The sequence below is a fragment of the Urocampus carinirostris genome, chromosome 5 (genome assembly GCF_059441175.1).
Source record: "Urocampus carinirostris isolate Australia breed hairy pipefish chromosome 5, RoL_Ucar_1.0, whole genome shotgun sequence".
In the NCBI taxonomy this organism is placed as follows: domain Eukaryota; kingdom Metazoa; phylum Chordata; class Actinopteri; order Syngnathiformes; family Syngnathidae; genus Urocampus; species Urocampus carinirostris.
Window position 1 is genome coordinate 30,108,839 of NC_142353.1, and position 18,662 is coordinate 30,127,500.

At 41.4% G+C, this 18,662-nt stretch overlaps 1 protein-coding gene across 1 annotated transcript in view; it reads right to left on the reverse strand.

Moving 5' to 3' along the window:
- LOC148366010 (GDNF family receptor alpha-2-like) overlaps positions 1-18,662 on the reverse strand; it is a 162,701-nt gene that overhangs the window by 115,556 nt on the left and 28,483 nt on the right. Inside the window, exon 3 of the mRNA XM_088335137.1 lies at positions 4,276-4,362. Coding sequence (XP_088191263.1) covers positions 4,276-4,362 — 87 coding nt within the window. The remainder of the gene's footprint in view (positions 1-4,275; positions 4,363-18,662) is intronic.

Consider the following 18,662-nt stretch of genomic DNA (forward strand, 5'->3'; position numbering starts at 1 on the left):
GTCGGCTCATTGATTGTAGCATGGCGCCATGTGACTAATTATCAGGTGTTTTTTTTTTCCAACTGAATTTGTATTTGGCTGTTAGCAGTTTCAACATGATCCAAAAAAAAAAACAATACCCAACAAATAATTATCTCACCTATCCTTGGATTTTTTTCAAGTCCCCAATCAATTAGCCCGTGAGCTCAGAAATGATAAATAAGGAGCTAAGCTGGCAGCGTGACGGACTCCTGCGAACAAATCCGATATTTCACCTCAGGGAGAGCGAAGGAAAACAACTGAATCAAAATGGCTGGCTTAATGACTCCCTTGTTACGTCTTAATCAACCAAATACACGCTAGCGAATACTTGGTTTGGAACCGACCGGGATACAAATTGGCTTGCAATTATCACATATTTGCCTACCATTGACGGATTTCAGATTCTACTTGGATTGTTTTTCAGTCCGCATGTTTCTATTTAAAAATCATATAATATACAGTATAATGTAAATAAGGGCAGCACGGTGGTTGAGTGGTTAGCACGTCCGCGGCGCAGTTCTAAGGTCATGAGATCAACTTTCCGGTGTGGAGTTTGCATGTTCTCCCCGTGCTTGCGTGGGTTTTCTCCGGGCACTCCGGTTTCCTCCCACATTCCAAAAAAACATGCATCTCAGGTTAATTGGCCGAATGCAAATTGTCCCCAGGTGTAAATGAGTGAGTGAGTGGTCTCTCTCTCTGTGCCCTGCGATTGGCTGGCAACCAGTTAAGAGTGTCCCCTGCCTGTCACGACCAGTACACAGGGTAGACCCAATCGCGTAACGTTTGCCACAAGTTTTTTTGAAAGAAAGAGGAAGGGCAGCGCCCGTGATCCGATGCTCACTGGATGCGGGAAGCAAGTCGTTCTCGTATGGATTGTCCGTAGCGAGCGATGGCGGTATCAGGGACGGAAAAACTGGTCGGTAGCCGGAACTGGGAGAGCAAGGCGTGGTCGGGGTCAGAAACGAGTCGTAAGCCAGAGCGGGGGGTAGACGTAGTCGGGGACAAAAAAGGTTGTAACCCGGGACGGCGTAGCAGCCATGGTCAGGTTTAAAACAGGTCGTAGCCGGAGACAGAAGGGAGCAAAAACGGGACAGGTGGGAGTCGAAAAAAGGCTTGCCTAGTATACACTGAGGTTCGCAGACGGACTGGGTTCAAATAGTGACAGGGAGCCAATCAGAACCCACGGCGGTTGGCGCCAAATGAGGGGGCACAGGTGATTCACATCCGTAATCCTGACACTGCCCACTGCCTGAAGACGACTGGGATGGGGCATTTCCGATGCTGAGTTGTTCACGTTTTTGTTCTGTTTCCTATTTTTTAATGTTTTTAATCTAGCATTTTTTATCATATTTAAGCCTATTGATTAAGGCAAATTGTTTAAATGCTGTCATTTTTGGTGGCGCTATAGCAGCCCCAGAAACAGGCTAGTTACGCCCATGCGTCCTACCTCTGAGTTTGAGAGACTGAGGCTTATACTCCTCCATGAAGATTTGAATTGCACGCCTATTTCTCCAACTTTAAAGACAACTGTCGCTTCATTCCCACTAATTTCCCAACAATCAATGTCTCCCTTCCTGTAGCAATTCCAATCATTTTTGGTCTTCCATTTTGCCGCTCAAACATTTAATGCGGGACCAAGTGATGCACCGCTGATTCTAAGCTAAGGGGATTATGCAAAAAAGCGTGCCTTTGTGCTGCATCTCTACAAAGCCAGAAACAAGCCAGGAAAAAATATGCTGCCTTTAGTGTTTCTAGATTGCTTTTGGGCAAAAAAACAACAGGAGTTTAAAGTAAAAGAACATCTTTTGGTAACGTCTCGACAGAAGACGATGAAAGCGAGAAGCTGGTTTCTGGCGTCCTTCGCTTGGAGGCCTACAGTGGGCAGACGCGGTTCAACCTACAGAACTAAAAAGATCGGTGTTGATGTGTCGCACCGCTGTGGTAATAAGCGCTAAATGAAATCATTAGCTCTGTGGTGCCCGCAGAGGCCGAGCTGTTTCATTAGTAAAGAGGAAATCAGACAGAAAACACAATCGATACGATTCGCTCGCTAAGACATGGCACCGGCGACAACAAAGACTGACCTCAAAGACCAACAAACAAGCAATTAACCCTGAAATATTCTGCACATTTATTTCAGTGAATGTTTTGCATAAAAATACAGGCGCTTATTTTCTCATTAATAGGGATGCACTGAATTTTTGTCACAGAAAATGTGTTCTGCTGGAAAAGGGCAAAATAAAAATAAAAAATGAAATAGGCTTAAGGAAGAATAATGTTGTGATGAAATCATCTCAAAAGTGAAGCGAGCCATGAGAAGCTGGCTTGCACTCAGGGCGGAGGAGGTGCAAAATGAGGCAGTCTATTTTAAATTTTGCACCCAAAAGGAGCTCTGCGAACTTTTACAAGCAGGACATTTTCATAATATGTTGTGTGTGCCTCTGTTTTTTAATTTTTGTTAGCCGCTAACCGGACTTTGGCTAATGTTTACTTGTAAACAGTCTATAGCTATCTTACTACAGTTGAGCAATTTTGGTTTGTAGATACGTACTTTGCAAGTGAAAGTCAGTCCCTAAAGTCGATAAGCTATTTGACTTTTATGCAATATTGCCTCGTCACCTCCGTCCTCTCATTTTCATTCACCATTCACTCTCCAGGTCATTAAAAGATAAAAATCCCTAAAACGATATACTTAAAAGGACATTGTGTATTATTGTCCGCCCTCCTGTGGAAAAACCCTTCATCCAGTAAAATTAGGATTTGAATAATGTGCAAAAACACCAACTATCATTAAAACATGCATCTAAAAAAATGTGTATTTATTTTTCAGAACATGAGGTTCACATAGTGGGAGCTGACATAATTGTCAGTCATCTTACTGCTAAAGGAAACCCCCCCAGAAAACCTTGTGAAAGGGTTGGCAAAAATTTGGAGAAAAATGGTGCGGTTCTTTTACTTTGAGCCTCTGTAGTTTATAATCTTCCTTGAGCTTTGTAGCACTTGTTTGTGGTTGCACAATACAGCAACATCTAGTGGTCAAATATTACACAGGGTCCTTTTAAGAAACAAGGGGAGGGTTAGCAGTGTAGCAGCTCCAAGCAATTGATTTGTCATGATAACCACCCACTTAATTCAAATCATAACAAACTAGCTTGATTTTTGCATTCTGTATCTTTTAACAGTAAGACTTCTGGATCACTTTGTTGTCTTACTGGATCTTGCTATGTACTTGAATTATTATTTTTTTGTTTCATGAGAAATTATAAATTATAGACTTAAAATTAGCATATAGTAAAACACCTGTTAGAACCCGAACCGACGGTGGACCTAAACGCGTAACGATTTCACACCAAGCTTTATTTTACGGAAAGCAGGGCAGTCATGCGCGGGAACACAAACGCAAGCGATCCGGCGATCGGTGGGCAAAAGAAGCTAGACAGAGAAGATCGAAACCGGACAGGCCAGACGGGATCGATACCAGATACAGGATACACGGGCAGATACCGGACAGGACAGGACAGACGGGATCGATACCTGGTGCAGGATGCACGAGCAAGATACCGGACAGGACGGGACAGACGGGGTCGATACCGAACACAGGGTGCAAGAGCAGGATACCGGACAGGACAGGACAGGACAGATGGGATCGATACCGGATACTGGATACATGAGCAGGATACCGGACCGGATGGGACTGACGGGTTGATACCAGATAAAGGATGCACGAGCAAAATACCGGACAGGACGGGATTTATTCCTGACACTAGATACATGAGCAAGATACCGGACAGGACAGGACTGACGAGATCGATACCGGATACAGGATGTACGAGCAAGATACCCGACAGGACGGGATCGATACCAGATCCTGGATACACGAGCAAGATACGGGACAGGACGGGACAGACGGGATCGATACCGGATACTGGATACACGGATAAATACCGGACAAAGTCAAAATGCATGCCTTGCAAGTGCAGAGGTTCGTTGACGGACTGACAAGGGGTGAATGAGAGCACTGACTTTAAATAAGAGGGGAGCCAATGAGGCAACGAGCAGCAGCTGGCGCCAAACGAGTGGGCACAGGTGAGAGCAATGGGCAATCGTGACACTGTTAGTTTGTTATCATTTTATTTGCGGCGTGACATTGGCTGTTTTGGGCCAAGGGTTTCAAATGTTCTCTTTTCAGTGTCAGCCTTAAATCATCATTTCGGTTCATCCCGAATCTTTATTAGAGTAGAATGTTCATATTACCTGAGGAGATGGATGCCAAGCGTAGTGCGTCCTGGTGTCTACCGGGCGCAACGGGTTCATACGGGGAAGAGTCGTCCATGTCTCCATCTGTAAGGACAGAAGCAATATTTATTGTGATTTATTGGGACTTAGTCTAATCCCTAACAAGTACTACAAAGGTTTAATTTCTCCTTGAATAAAGACTTGTCTGAACAAAAGGTTATTGCACTCTATTTATGTTTGGTTTTGTTAAGAGTATTTTGCATGTACTCCTTTTCTTCTGGTATGTTTGGCATTGACGAAGATATGCCAAACAAGTGGCAGCGCATTTTACTTTCCGGGACAAAAGCTCCTTAGAAGATAACAAAACATTTATTTTCAAAGAATCTAATTAGCAACACCAAGAGTATCATGACACGCCAGAGTTGTTCTTAATCCCGCAAATATGATTCAAACATTCAGTGTGTTTGAGTCCTTGTCGACCACCAGTGAGGAATACAACTTTTGATAAACTGTGAAAGTAGTTTCTGGACACAATACCAAGCCAGGAAATCACATTTTTGACGCTCTTTCAATGATTTTGTATACTGTAGCCATTATACATTTACTTATTTAGTTGTAAAATATGTCTATTTTAGTTGTAAGTACCGTAAGCTCTCGTGTTTTGTGGTTAATGGGGACTAGAATACCCCGCAATATGCGAATACCCCCTAAGTTGATAATGAAACGCTTCAGCAGCCTGAAAACGAAAACAATGCTCCCTGCCAGGTGCCTGCGCTTATCAATAGTCGACCGGGGAGAATGGATTTTGGCCAGAAATGTGCATTTCATTTTAGACGAGCCAGAACGGCATGATGATAAATGTGCCTTGTGCCGGCTCCTGGGCACAGCATTATAGTTTCAGGGATAATGGATCATGACCCCATTGGTGCTGTTCGTTTTATGCGGAAATGGTGGAAAAAAGAGAAGGAAATACCCTCCGCTGGTTTTCGTTAACAGCAATATGCAATAGGTAATCATGGATAGTGGCTGCAATGTTACAACATAAGACTTTCAAATTTCAGTTTTGTAATCAATCCAGAATTCATGACATTTTTTTTTTTTAATTGCATTACGGAAAACTAGGAACTTCATCACACTATTGTCATTTTCTGAGACTGTCGTGTACAATTTTACATTTTCTCAGGTTTTTTTTTTTTCCTTCGTCCCATCATTCTCCTCCTTACTCTCAAGCAACAATATAGTATATGAATTTTGAGACAAATAGGCATTTCTAAGTGTAAATTAATGAATTGGGGCTTGGCATGATACAACTAGACGAGCTAGCCCCGAGGACCTGACTTGACCCAGTGTCTGAAATAACTGAAATAACGTCTGCCTGGACGCCCGGGGTGTGCATCTTTTCTGTCGGGCGTACAACTTACAAAACGTCTCCGCTCGGGTGGCCGAATACTTTTTCAAGAAAAAAAAGTTTTTTTTTTTTCGTTTTTGATTTTTTTTAGTCGGTAGCAGATTGGAAGCCTTCTTCGAAAAACTTCCGGAGTTTCCCGAGAGTTATAAGGGAGCGCATTTGCATATCATTTCCCAAAGTAGACGCACAGAGAACACAAAAGAAATGGTTAAGTTGTTAGGAATCTAGCCCAAAGCTCAGGCCCAGAAGAACGATTCAAAAGAAGCTAACAACATTTATGACGCTAGAAAACGTAACTGACATTTAAAGCATCATGTAAAAATTTCACGTGGCTTGCAGCAGACGACGCAACACAAACATTGCATGACTGAAGATGAGTAGATATAGGTACATATCGATGGCACATCCATTCAATGAATGTTCCAAGTGGATTAATAATAAACTTAATTTTAAAGTGTTTTTATATATTCTGATTACCAACCCTTAAGACTTTTTTTTTTGCGTTGAGTCGTCTTATTGTGTTTTAAGTTGTGAAAAATGGGGCAGGCAACTTTTCAGAGTTGTCTGCCCTGGTGTCCGGTATCTTTTTGTCATCAGTTTCAGATACTGAAACACTTTAAAATTTCTGTTCTGACTTTTTATACCCCAGAGTCAGATTTTCAATCAGAATCAGCTAAATTCAAGTCAATTGACTGCTTTGTGTTTTTCTCTAAACGTATCCCGTTACTTCGAAGATCCAAAAATATGCTTCCCACAAAAACAATAAACGAAGCAATCAGTTGATTGAAATATTTCTTTTTTTTTTACTTCCCATCATTTCACTTTTGCATGTCTCCTGCGGGGATTCGTTATCAACCAATCAGGGAGTGTAATTGAAAACAACAAAGGTGTTGATAAATCACAAACACACAAGTAAAACGTTTTAAATTGCGACGAAAAGCAAACCGCAGATTGTAAAGGAGAATTTTCAAACGCGTATCCGCGGGGAGAGGTAAACAAATATCGGCAAAGTCTGTAAAGTCGGTGCTGTAGGTGACGCACTCTTTGCCCTTTCCATCGATATTGACAATCTCAACTAGAAGCTCTCAAGCAGCCACTGGCAGGAAAGAAATGGAGGCGAAAAATGTAATCCTCTAATCCTCCAAGTTTGGAGTGTACGCCGCTTTCTTGTGGCTGCGTTTTTTGTTTGTACACGCTGATCAAATTATACATCTGAGTATGTTTTGGAAGCGTACATTCGCTGCCTTACCGCCCGCCCGCTTGCCTGCTTGTTTGACATCCCGCAGCGTGTTTAATTACACTTGCATTGGAAAGTTTTGTGAGCTCAAGAGCTTTTCGAAGGGAGGGGGAACGCGTACACTAAAACGTTGCCGTTATTCCAGGTCAAGTGTCTCCGCAGTGGACACGGCTATTGTGTACAACATAAAAGCATGGGCATCAGGATGTGCTTCTTGTGTAAAATTAAGAACAAAGGCCCGATATGCCCAGGGCCAGAGGTGAGAGGAGTCATCAAAAATTGCATACGGAGGTGACTGCCAGGATTTGGCACACCAATTCTGTGGGGAGTGGTTGGAGAGCTACCACCTGCGCCTAATTTGTCTTCACAGATGTGCGTTTCGATATTGTTCCAGGGCTTTATGTTGACTGTGCCCAACTGTCACAGACCAGAAACAGACACAGGACCCAATAGCGCTCATTTTCTCAGTTTTTATTAATAAAGAGGGCTTGCTTCCACGATCCGATGGTTGACGGACAAGGAGAGCAGGAGATGCGGAAGTGGCACTTCCGTGTCTAGCGAGGAGGGTCGAAGACAGGCGGAATTACGTTAGCCGGGACTGGAAAGCAAGGGCGGTGTCACGTTCGGAAACGAGGTCGGCAACAGGAGGCAGGCAGGTAGCGGGGCAAAACAGATCGGATAACGGGCAGGCAGAACGGGGCAGAGTCAGGTCCGGAAACAGGTTGGCAACGAGGATCAGGAAGAGAAAAAGAGGGCAGGAATAGTCTGATGTAAGAGCTTGCCGAGCTGGGAGCAACGGTTCGCAAAAAGACCTCTTGGAAGTCGGCGTTGAAAAGGAGTTCATCAGCCAATCAGCTCTCCAGGCTGTTGGCGCCAATTAAGCAGTCGCAGGTACTCCGAATCGGCAATCATGACACCAACGACAGAGGTTGTCAGGTCATTGCCTTTGTCCTGTCACGTTTGTTTTTGTTTTTTTTGTTTGGGCACTTTGTTCGTTGTTTTCAGACAACGTTGATTTGTGGCTGGGTTTGTCAGGTTGAAAACGATGTCCGGATGATTCAAGAAACTTCTAAGTTATTAATCAAACTTGTCTATTAAAGAAAAGCAAGCATATAGAAACAAGTCAAATTTTCATTCTTGTAAATTGAAATGAAATACTTCCGCAGACTGAAGTGTGCGCCTCTTTTTTTATACGGTCTTGTGGATTCTGATTGGAGGACACAATACGTTTTCTAAATGGTTCAGACAGGAAATGCAGTGTATAATGTTGGTCGTAGATAGCGTGCGAGTATAATAGATGAGCAATAGACGGCTTGGAATTTGGGAGTCAAACTTATCCCAAAACAGAATGTACCCAGTGACCTTCAAGCTGTAGATGGTTAGCAATGGAGTTCTGTGCACCCGTTCGATAACAGATAGGAGTCTACCAGTGAGCGTCTGAATTGGTCGAAAAAGGCTTGCCTAGTATGCACCAAGGTTTGCAGACGGACTGACAAAAGGGGACAGGCAGGGTTCAAATACTGACAGGGAGTCAATCAGAACCCACGGTAGTTGGCGCCAAATGAGTCACATCAGTAATCATGACACAGTGTCTTTCACCGTTTTAAGTCAATGCTTATTTATCTGCCTGTGTCCAGAAACTATATATTAATATCTCATCCTTTATTCCTGTAAATTTTAAGTCAATGCTTACTTATCTACATAAAAATATAATTGAGCCACACCATACATCGAAAATGTTTAAGAATCATTCCCAAATCCCGCCTTTTAATGCTAAAATTATCATGTTGCCTGAATTGACAATATGAAGTACTTTTTATTATCAATTGGATTTTTTTTTTTTTTTTAGCTGAGCTTATGTAATAGTAATACAGCATCCAGGGTAGAGGTAAAATCTTGGGTCTGGGCTCGATCCTGGATTTCGTTCGTTGCACGTCGCCGAGATGTACATATCGGCATCGAACCGTTCATTAAAGTATTTTTTTACCGAAATCGGAAACAACTGTGTCAGCCTAATCGGCCAAGAGTCTGTGGTTACTTTCAAAGAATATAATATCAAGAGGCAATGCCAGACAAAAAATGCTGACTACAAAAAGTGAACTGGAAAGGACTGTTGTGAATTGGTGAAGCAACTAGAAGCTGTTGAACGGCACAGCAGAGGTTTTTCTCGAGACCCTGCGAGTTAAATGAGAAAGCTTCAAAAGTGAGCTACGAGGTCGCGATGCTGATTCACAGAGGGTGAATTTATTAAAGACTGTTTAAAGAATGCCTGGCAAAATAGTCAGTCTTTGCAGATTTTCACCTTACAAAATCTGGCCCGTTTTCTGAAAAGTTTGGGCACCCCTGCAAAAGCGTGTATGGTACAATTACTGTCTGAATTCTCGCAAGTCATGTGCTCCGACTTCACTGCTTTTTGACCCACAGCCAACCATGCGTCATCATCGTCTAGCAAGTGAAACGTCTTTGCAGCTGTTTTGCAATCTGACGTGTTTAGCTGCGGGGCGGCGATTTATTGCTGTAATTAAGCTGCCATTTGCCTTCATTTGCTCCGCCGGCTCGGGCCCGAGCGTCTGCGCCGAGTCCCTGCATCAGTCACCGGCTAACATGTATTATCAATGGCGCTCCATTGCCGAGATGACGGAGTTTGTCCTTTTGATTTTCCTTGGTATTCTCAGTAACCTCTTAACGGCTGCGAGCAAAGTCAATTTTAATAACTGTCATTCACAGTTCCCTTATTTTGGCCCCCCGTTTGATTGATTTTGCATTCTCCAGTTCTCTGCAGGCTTATATTGGGGGAAAGGATTGGCCAATAGTATACTGTAAAGGAGAACCTTAAGGACAGTCATCAAAACATCCCAAAAAATCACTAGCTGCACGCTACCCAAGTTAATATTACGAAGGACTACTCTCACCCTGGCCACTGCTGCTATCTGGCAGATGTTCCAGGTCTGTTAAAATAAAGACTAACAGGCTTAGAAACAGTTTTTCCCCAGAGTCATCACCCCAATAAACAAGCACACAAAACAGTAAGAAAATATCTCACCTGTGTCCAGAAACTATATATTAATATCTCATTTTTTATTCCTGTAAATTTTGCTGGCAAATGTAATTGCACTGTGGTAATCCCTCATTTATCACAGTAATTGGGGGCCAAAAACCCCTGCAATATATGCAAAAATCAGCAACGTTTTTCCTAAATACTTGTACAGCATCGATACAAAAAAAATGATCTAAAAATATGAAAAAAAAACTTTTCTTACATAAATAATCTTTAACCCTTAGTAAATAATCTAAAACGGTTAATTTAAAAATATATATATATATTTAATACTTGCAAAAACAATACTTAAAATAGGTAAAGATGAACATTTTATTTCCTGATCGGAACCCAACATGTGTAATCCAGACACCAGATACATAACAATGGTATAAAATATTGATTTTAATTTTTTTTAAGAAACAATTATTCAATCAACTATAATGTTATTTGCTTTAAATCACATGTCCGCAAAGCAAATATCCGCTAAAGGGCTATCAGGACCAGAACGAAGACAGGACCAAGTTGTGTGCGTTTCTCTGAGTTGTATTAGTAAGAAGGGAAAGGTTAGAATACAGGATCCATAGATCGTTGATCGTGAGGAGCAGGTTACTCAGACGCGGAAGTGGTAATTTCTGTGGCGAGCGAAGGCAGTGTCGAGAGCGGGGAAAAACAGATCGATGGCCGGGACGGGGGAGCAAAAACGTAGTCAAGTTCAGAATCAAACAGAATCAGACTACTATTACACCATTCCCTGATCTAGAACCTACACAAGGGCAAAGCAATAAAATCAAAAATTCCAAACTGTATAAATAAACGCAATTAAGAAAATACTGGAATTCTAGGATTTGTTTTTAAAATAACATAAATTATTAACGAAACTCTAACCTTGGACGCATACGATGCATTACATACTATTGACTCTGATTTTGAGCTGTTTGTTGCTGCTGCTGCTTTTGTCCTGACAAATTAATCAAAGGACTACCGCTCACTATGTTCTCCATTCGAATACTCTCTTCTTCTGCGTTTTGCTCCCGGTCCCAGTTGTATATCTCATTTTATTTTATACTTTGCCTTTGATGTTTGCAAAAAAGGCCGGTTAAAATTTGTGAAACAAAATAGGAAATCTAAGTAGAATACCAGATAATGTTAAATAAAGTGTATGGGAGAGGCCCATTACCGACATTACTTCGTAAGGGTTCTCAGGAGGAACAACCTGGAACAGAAGCTATTGGTGTCCTTCTACAAAGCCTGGCATACGGCATCACCGTATGTGGACAGGAAAAACAGAGAGTAATCAACACAGCCCATGAGATCATCAGCTGCTTGTGATACCATAGCAGAGCAATCAACATTATAAAATACACTGTTGCTCTCTGGTAGGTGCTACAACAAGGACAAACAAGCTCAGAGACAGATTCTTTCGTAGGGCCATTACCACTCTCAACAAATGCACAAAACTGTAAAAACTTTCCTTGTGACTTATTTGGAGTTTTTAAATGTTTTGTTGCAGCAAAATGCTATTGCATGAAACTCGGAAAATCTATACCTTGTGACTTATTTTGGGCTTTCTATTGCTGCCGTATATCACTGCCCTTCTTTTCATTGGACTATTGTTACGGTGCACTATTATTTTTTACAACTTCGAACGTTGCACTATTATCATAGTTTAGGCCAGTCTGTAATCACTACGTTCTAAAATGTTTTTGCCTTTTATCCTGATAATGTTTTATCCTTTCTCTTTAAAGTCTTTATTATATGTTTACCCTGGGGTTCCATGTCCAATCTTGTTGCATACAATGTTTCACAACCTTGTTATCAATGCCAATAAAAGTAACTCAAAAAAATCTTCCTACAGAACGAGAGGATTCAAAAAAACAAACAATAAAACAATATGCTCTATAAAGATAGATAAAGTTAAGTTGAACTTATTTCAACAGTTAGGCGACTTCCTCCTCAGTGGTAAAAAGTGGCCGAAAAAAAGCGATCCAACCATTTTCTCAATCGCATCAAGCTTTCATATTCCTCTTTCATTTCAAAAGAAACAGCTTGCCTCTACTTTACACCAACCATATTGAAAGGATGCACGAGATAATTCACACTTCCAACAGTCTACCCTGTTGTTTATTAACAGATTAACATGATGCCCTAGGGGTGCTTGTAGCGGAGTTCGACATCCCTGCGGCAGATGGAAAACTGTTCTTTGTGAAAATCCAGGGATAAACCACCTCGTGTTAGCAAGTCCGCCTCCTCTCCGATTCCCCCCGGCTTTCGTGTCTCTGTTTAGCGGCGTTGAAGCCGGATGGCTCCGGGTAGCTCCGGGTGGCTACACGTTAGCGTCCGGAATGCTAAACGTGAGCCACGTTTCCGCAAAACACAGCAACTGCGCTCCCTGTGCGCTTCGATGTTTTCCATCAGCACTCGATGATCTTATTTGGTCGTGAGTTCGCATTTACAGTACCATGATTACGGATGGTACCGAAGACTTATAACGCCGCTAGCCGCTTCGCTAGCTCCGGCTCTTCTTCCACGATAGGCCCCTTCATCAAGCCGGCACGAGAATTCTTCAGGGCAAGGAGTTGAAATTCCTTGAATACACGCATTTTTTGTGCGCTAAAACCCATGTCCCATAGGATAGAAGTAATCCATAGTGTAGTTGTCAAAACGGGAAGAAAAAACACCGAAGATAGGAGCAGACAATAAAACAATAGGGCAGCTGCTGGAAAAGGCAGCCGCTCGTGGCAGCGCCGCTTGTACGCGTAGCAGCGGAAAGAAGCACTACAGTACTGTCCTGTACTTGGAAAAAGGTGCACACAATACAAAATGTAACGTACAACAATGTCCGAATATTTTTCAACATCTTGAGAAAATTATTCGTATCTATTGTGTTTCGTCAGTCGAATGGTCGTAAGTCGGGAAGCGTCCATATTCGGCCTCCCTCTTATAAAAATTATTTGTAAGAAAATACCTCTAAATCTCACCATAATATTTTTGTGAGAAATACATGAATGTAAAAATATATACTATACATCTATAAATAATGAAGTTTTTTTGCCCACTGATTGGGAGCTTGGACCATCGTTAGGGCCCGGTCACACAGACATTTGCGGCTGAATGACGGCTAAAATTTTGGGATTTTTTTTCGCCCGTGTTTACCCGCAATGGAAAATGCACAAAAATGGCCAACCCGCTTTTGACCTGTGGTGTGGCCGGAAAAAAGACGCCGGCGACTGTTCCCCTTCCTCTCATCGCGCCATTTGCGGGTCATTTCCGTGTTAAGACCAACAACAACCAACCAAACCGCCCTACACCCTCACGTGACTTTTCCTTCCATGTTAACAAACGCATTTTGTAAAATAAGATCGCAATTTTTGGTTTAAATAAACGCGTTATATAGACTAGGATCTCCCAATTGTTACAATTAGCTCGCTTTATAGTTTTAATAAATGTTTTATATAGAATACGTTCGCATTCGTTGGGAGCGCAGGAGAATGCACGTTCACGCGAGGGGGGGGGGGGTCTACCGTCAATTTACGTTCACAATAATACCAATGACGGAACGGTTTAATCTGTACTACATTTCCAACAAATGAATAATGAGGAGGTTTTGATTGTATATTCGTCATTGCATTCCCTACTTCATTGTGAGATAGGATGATGTAAACATGGTTGAAGTAGCGGGGGAACGCTAATTTTGGAACCGGGCTGTGGAAGAACATGATGGTACAATTCACAGTCTTGTGAGGAAAAAGTTTACAAGCTATAGCATCATTCTTATTTTCCTATCGAGTTAATATATGTCAAGATACTAAAGTGGATTGAGACCAATTTGTAATGATGATTGAGAGGGCGTGGGGCTGAAGGATTTAGTGAGGATTTACTCATTATTCAATATCGATCAGAATCAAAATGTGTATTGAGGCATAAAAGCAGGGATTCTTAATCTCAGCCAAAAGACAAAGTTAAGGTCCTAGCTTCACAGCCTTACTGCGACCATAACAGATGCACCAAATAATTTATTCGAAATGAAGAGAAACTACGCTGACGGGGATGTTCACCCCTTTGACGTCACGAGCACGCTTGGCATTTGCGCTGTTTATACGCAGAGAAAGGCGTTTGACTGTCACACGCGTAACACGCTAATTTTACGTAATAACACCGCGATACAGGCACAGAACATGCTATTACCATGCTCCACCCACGATTACCCGCTGAAATTCCCCGTCCTACCCAAGTGTAACTGCGCCCTGGCCGCGACCATAGCACGTCATTTCTGCGTCATTAACTCGTGTTGACCACGTGTGCGGCACGCGTTTTAAACACGTGCTCAAACTTTTGAGCTGCTCAAAAGTTTTGAACGCGCCCAACCACGTGAAAATTTGCGACCGCGAGTAAAGCACAGCTCTATCTCGTGTATATTGCGGGCTCAAAGCGTCAAATAACGTCCTGGCGGCATCTGCTTCACGACTGGGTATTTCTGGTCGTGTTCGAGCCTCTCTACGCTCGTTAAAGGAATTGTACCCGCGCTCCGAGGAAATAATCAAGGCAAAAGTAAATCTCGTTGCCACCCGCGCGCCAATTCCCGAACTCGAGTCAAGCACAGCTCCATAACGATTCAACGGCGAGCTCAATACGTCCAATTGCGTCCGCCTCTAGGGCAGAAATTTCTGGCCGTCATTCAGCCGTAAATGTCTGTGTGACCGGGCCCTTAGTAGCGATACTTCATAGCCTCAATGGAGAGTATCAGTACCCGCCTGTTGCCCCAACATTGTTCCCTATTTAGTTGTCAACAGATCTTTTTAATTTATAGAAAAGTGTCCCAATATATTGTACTAATGTATTCTAGCAGAATTTTTTAGAGCATTGCTGGTTACAAAACTGTAATTGGTGAGCCACAAATGACCTTCTGACCATAGTTTGCATATACCCGATCTCTGGCATTACGGAAGCTGCCTTATTAAAAAAAGCATACTGTTCATGGCTCACACTCAAGAAGACACACCAACAACAAAAAAATGTGACAAATATTTGCCATAATCGCTGCAAAATGAGCTGTCAGAATCAAATGACTTTTGAGGGAGGGTGCCGGGGTGGGGGGAATCACTGCAAAAACGTGGCAGGCACGTCTTTATTCCGATCCGGCCCCCCCACCATCCAACGCATAAATGTGGTCGACCGCGCTGTTTTTGAAGTCAGATTGACATTTTAAACTCAATTTCAAACCTGACAAGTGGAATATTGGATTAGCCCGCGATTATATTTCAAGTCACATATCCCCATGCAGGCGGGCAACCTGCGAATTGAAACGCCCCCTCCCCCTTCATTTCCTTGGGCGATGTGTAATGGTAATACAAATAGCTACAGTTAGTTAGCTGATATCACCATATTTTATATATATATATATATATATATATATATATATATATATATATATATATATATATAATATATATATATATATATATATATATATATATATATATATATATATATATATATATATATATATATATATATATATATATATATATATATATATATATATATATATATATATATATATATATATATATATATATATATATATATATATATATATATATATATATATATATATATATATATATATATATATATATATATATATATATATATATATATATATATATATATATATATATATATATATATATATATATATATATGGGCAGCACAGCAGCGCAGTGGTTAGCGTGAACAACACAGTTCTGAGGTCATGAGATCAAACCTCCTGTGTGGAGTTTGCATGTTCTCCCCGTGCTTGCATGGGTTTCCTCCGGGTGCTCTGGTTTCCTCCCACATTCCATAAACATGCATGTTGGGTTAATTGGCCGGTCCAAATTGTCCCTAGGTGTGAATGAGTGAGCGAATTGTCTGTCCCTATGTGCCCCGCGACTGGCTGGCAACGAGTTCTGGGTGTCCCCTGCCCACTGCCTGAAGATAGCTGGAATGGGCTCCAGAAACCCCGCGACCCTACTGTGGATAAGTGGTGCAGATAATGGAAGGATGGATGTACATATACATAACTAGTACTTGGTTGATTGAAATATGTTTTTCCTCTTTTTTTTATATAGAACCTCAGGACTATTGAAAACAGTGCCTCCAAAGATTTGCTTTACATACAGTAAATTTTGCTTCAGGATTCAGACAAAAGTGCAGGACTCAGGGGGGCTCAGGTGGACTCGGGCGTACTCGGGCGTACTCGGGTTGATTCGGGCAGACTAGGGCGGACTCGGGCAGACTTCGCCAGACTCTTCTATATACAATTATATTTCAAGTCACATATCCCGATGCAGGCCACCAACCTGCGAATAGAAATGCATCCCCCTTATATCCTTGGCTGATGTGTAATGGTAATACGAATAACTACAGAGTCACTTAGCTGAAATCACTATATTTTTATTATGTTCCTGGCGCTCAGTAATTGAAAAACGCTTTCTTTCTTAAAAGGCAAAATCTTTTTTTAAACGGCCTCAGGTCAGGCAGACTAATAAATTAAAAGCAAAAGAAAGATAGATCAGTTGCTTTCTTCATATACAGTGATAACTCAATTTTTCAACTGATGAATTTTTACTTCAGTATTCCCCAAAAAATATCAGAACGAGAAAAGACGCAAAAATTTGCGGAGAGACGCGAAGAGACGCAAACAGACTCAGACTAAAAAGCATGCACAGGGGGCTGGGGTTTCCCACAAATATTTATGAATTTTGGATACTTTTGGGAGGCCAGCCAACAAATTAATTGGTTTTCAGTTATTCATGTCTTTCCGGAGTCCCCTATGAGTCGGTTCGGAGTCGGTTCAGAATCCGTTCAAACTTTGTTCCGAGTCTGTTCCGAGTCTGCTCGAGTCCTGATGTTATGTTTGAATACTGAAGCAAAAATGACTCGTATACAGTGTCCATTGAGGATAGAGGTATCACTGTATATAAAACAAATCCGATGATATTATATTTATTTCATTCTAATTTTAATAGTGCACGCCAAACCAATAAATTAAGTAGCTTAAGGTCAACTAAGACTCGCCTTTCGAAAAAATCTTTGGAGCCCACACAAATGGTTCTGCTCGCTTTGTTTTATGTGGTGCTGTCCAACAGTCTTAAATTTTACTCACCAAGAAATTAAGTATTTGATGAATATTTGTGTAATTGTCCATTATCTTGTGACTAAATATGCATAATATTGAATGTACACACAAAAATGGTTTAAACGATGTCATCAGGCATCTGAATATTTCATATCAACCATAATTAGCGTTTCTTTACGACGGCAGCGTTTGGCCTGCAGAAAACGCCTGATAATTAATCTGTGAGGGGGGGAAGTATTTACAAGTAATGTAACCCCTGGGTGGGGCCACGGGAGGCAACGATTGGCAATTTCAATTAACGATGCTGAGCGAGTGTTGGAGGCCTGCAACACGCACTGTGATAATCGCCTACGGGCATCGTTGCAAACCCGAGACTCAATATTTACTGACATGACTGCATTCACCTGCCCCCCTCTAGGACATGCAAAATAATATATTGGGTTTTGAGCACTTCATTTGAGTTTGTTTGTATTTCTAGTTTAGTATTTATGTAGTATGATAGTAGCTGTACAGGCCAGGAACCATCAACAGCTGAGAAAAGTGTCCAGAGTTGCGTCCTCAGTGGTACCCTGACAGCCCAGGAAGATCCTTTAACCCTGTTTTTTGTTGTATTTTTGTAATATTATGGCAGGGTTTTTTTTGTGGCACTTCAACAGTAATATTTTTGTTTTTGAAGTAGTTTTTTACTTTTATTTATGTAATATTTTTGCAGTATTTACTTAGTTCACAGTTCACGGACCCCTTAACTGCTAGGGTCGTCAGGGCAACAGTTTCTGTAGTGTGTCTTGGACATGTACAACCTGGCGGCGCCCATCCCTCTCCAGACAATTTCCGGGGTAGGGATTTGCTACCCCAAATGAAACAGATTGTACTGGTTTCTATGGTTACCAGAAGCAGGATAAATCTCCTGATCGGAAACAGATACAGCACCTTTATTATCTGGTCGTTAATTTACAATGTAAGGCGCCATTACGCACTATAAAGATGAGCAGTGGACAGTGGCGCGTGACAATACTGAAACTGAGAAAAAGAGTTTTTTTTTCCAAAATAATGAGTCTCACGTTGTAAAATATGCATTGCATCACTTGTGGCTTTCATATTTTTTGCGGAAAAACAAACTTTGTGGCTATTATGTTAGTTCCTTTGCTTTTGTGACACATTAAAGGTTTTCTTCCCATACAAGACTTTGTATTTCGTATATTTTTGTTTCAATATTCAAATTACGTATGCATTTATATGATTAAATGACTAGTAGGATACAAATCCATTGCTTATAAAAAAAGAAACGATTTGTAATAAATTACTTATATACGTAAATAAATAATTCAATTAAATGGATATGTTGTAAAGATATGAATAAATAAATAAATACTACATAGAATAGAATAGAATAGAATAGAATAGAATAGAATAGAATAGAATAGAATAGAATAGAATAGAATAGGGCAGCACGGCGGCGCAGTGGTTAGCGCTTGTGCGGCACAGTTTATGTCATGGGAACCTGTCGTGGGTTCAAATCCAGCTCCAGACTTCCTGTGTGGAGTTTGTATGTTCTCCCCGTGCTTGCGTGGGTTTCCTCCGGGCACTCCGGTCTCCTCCC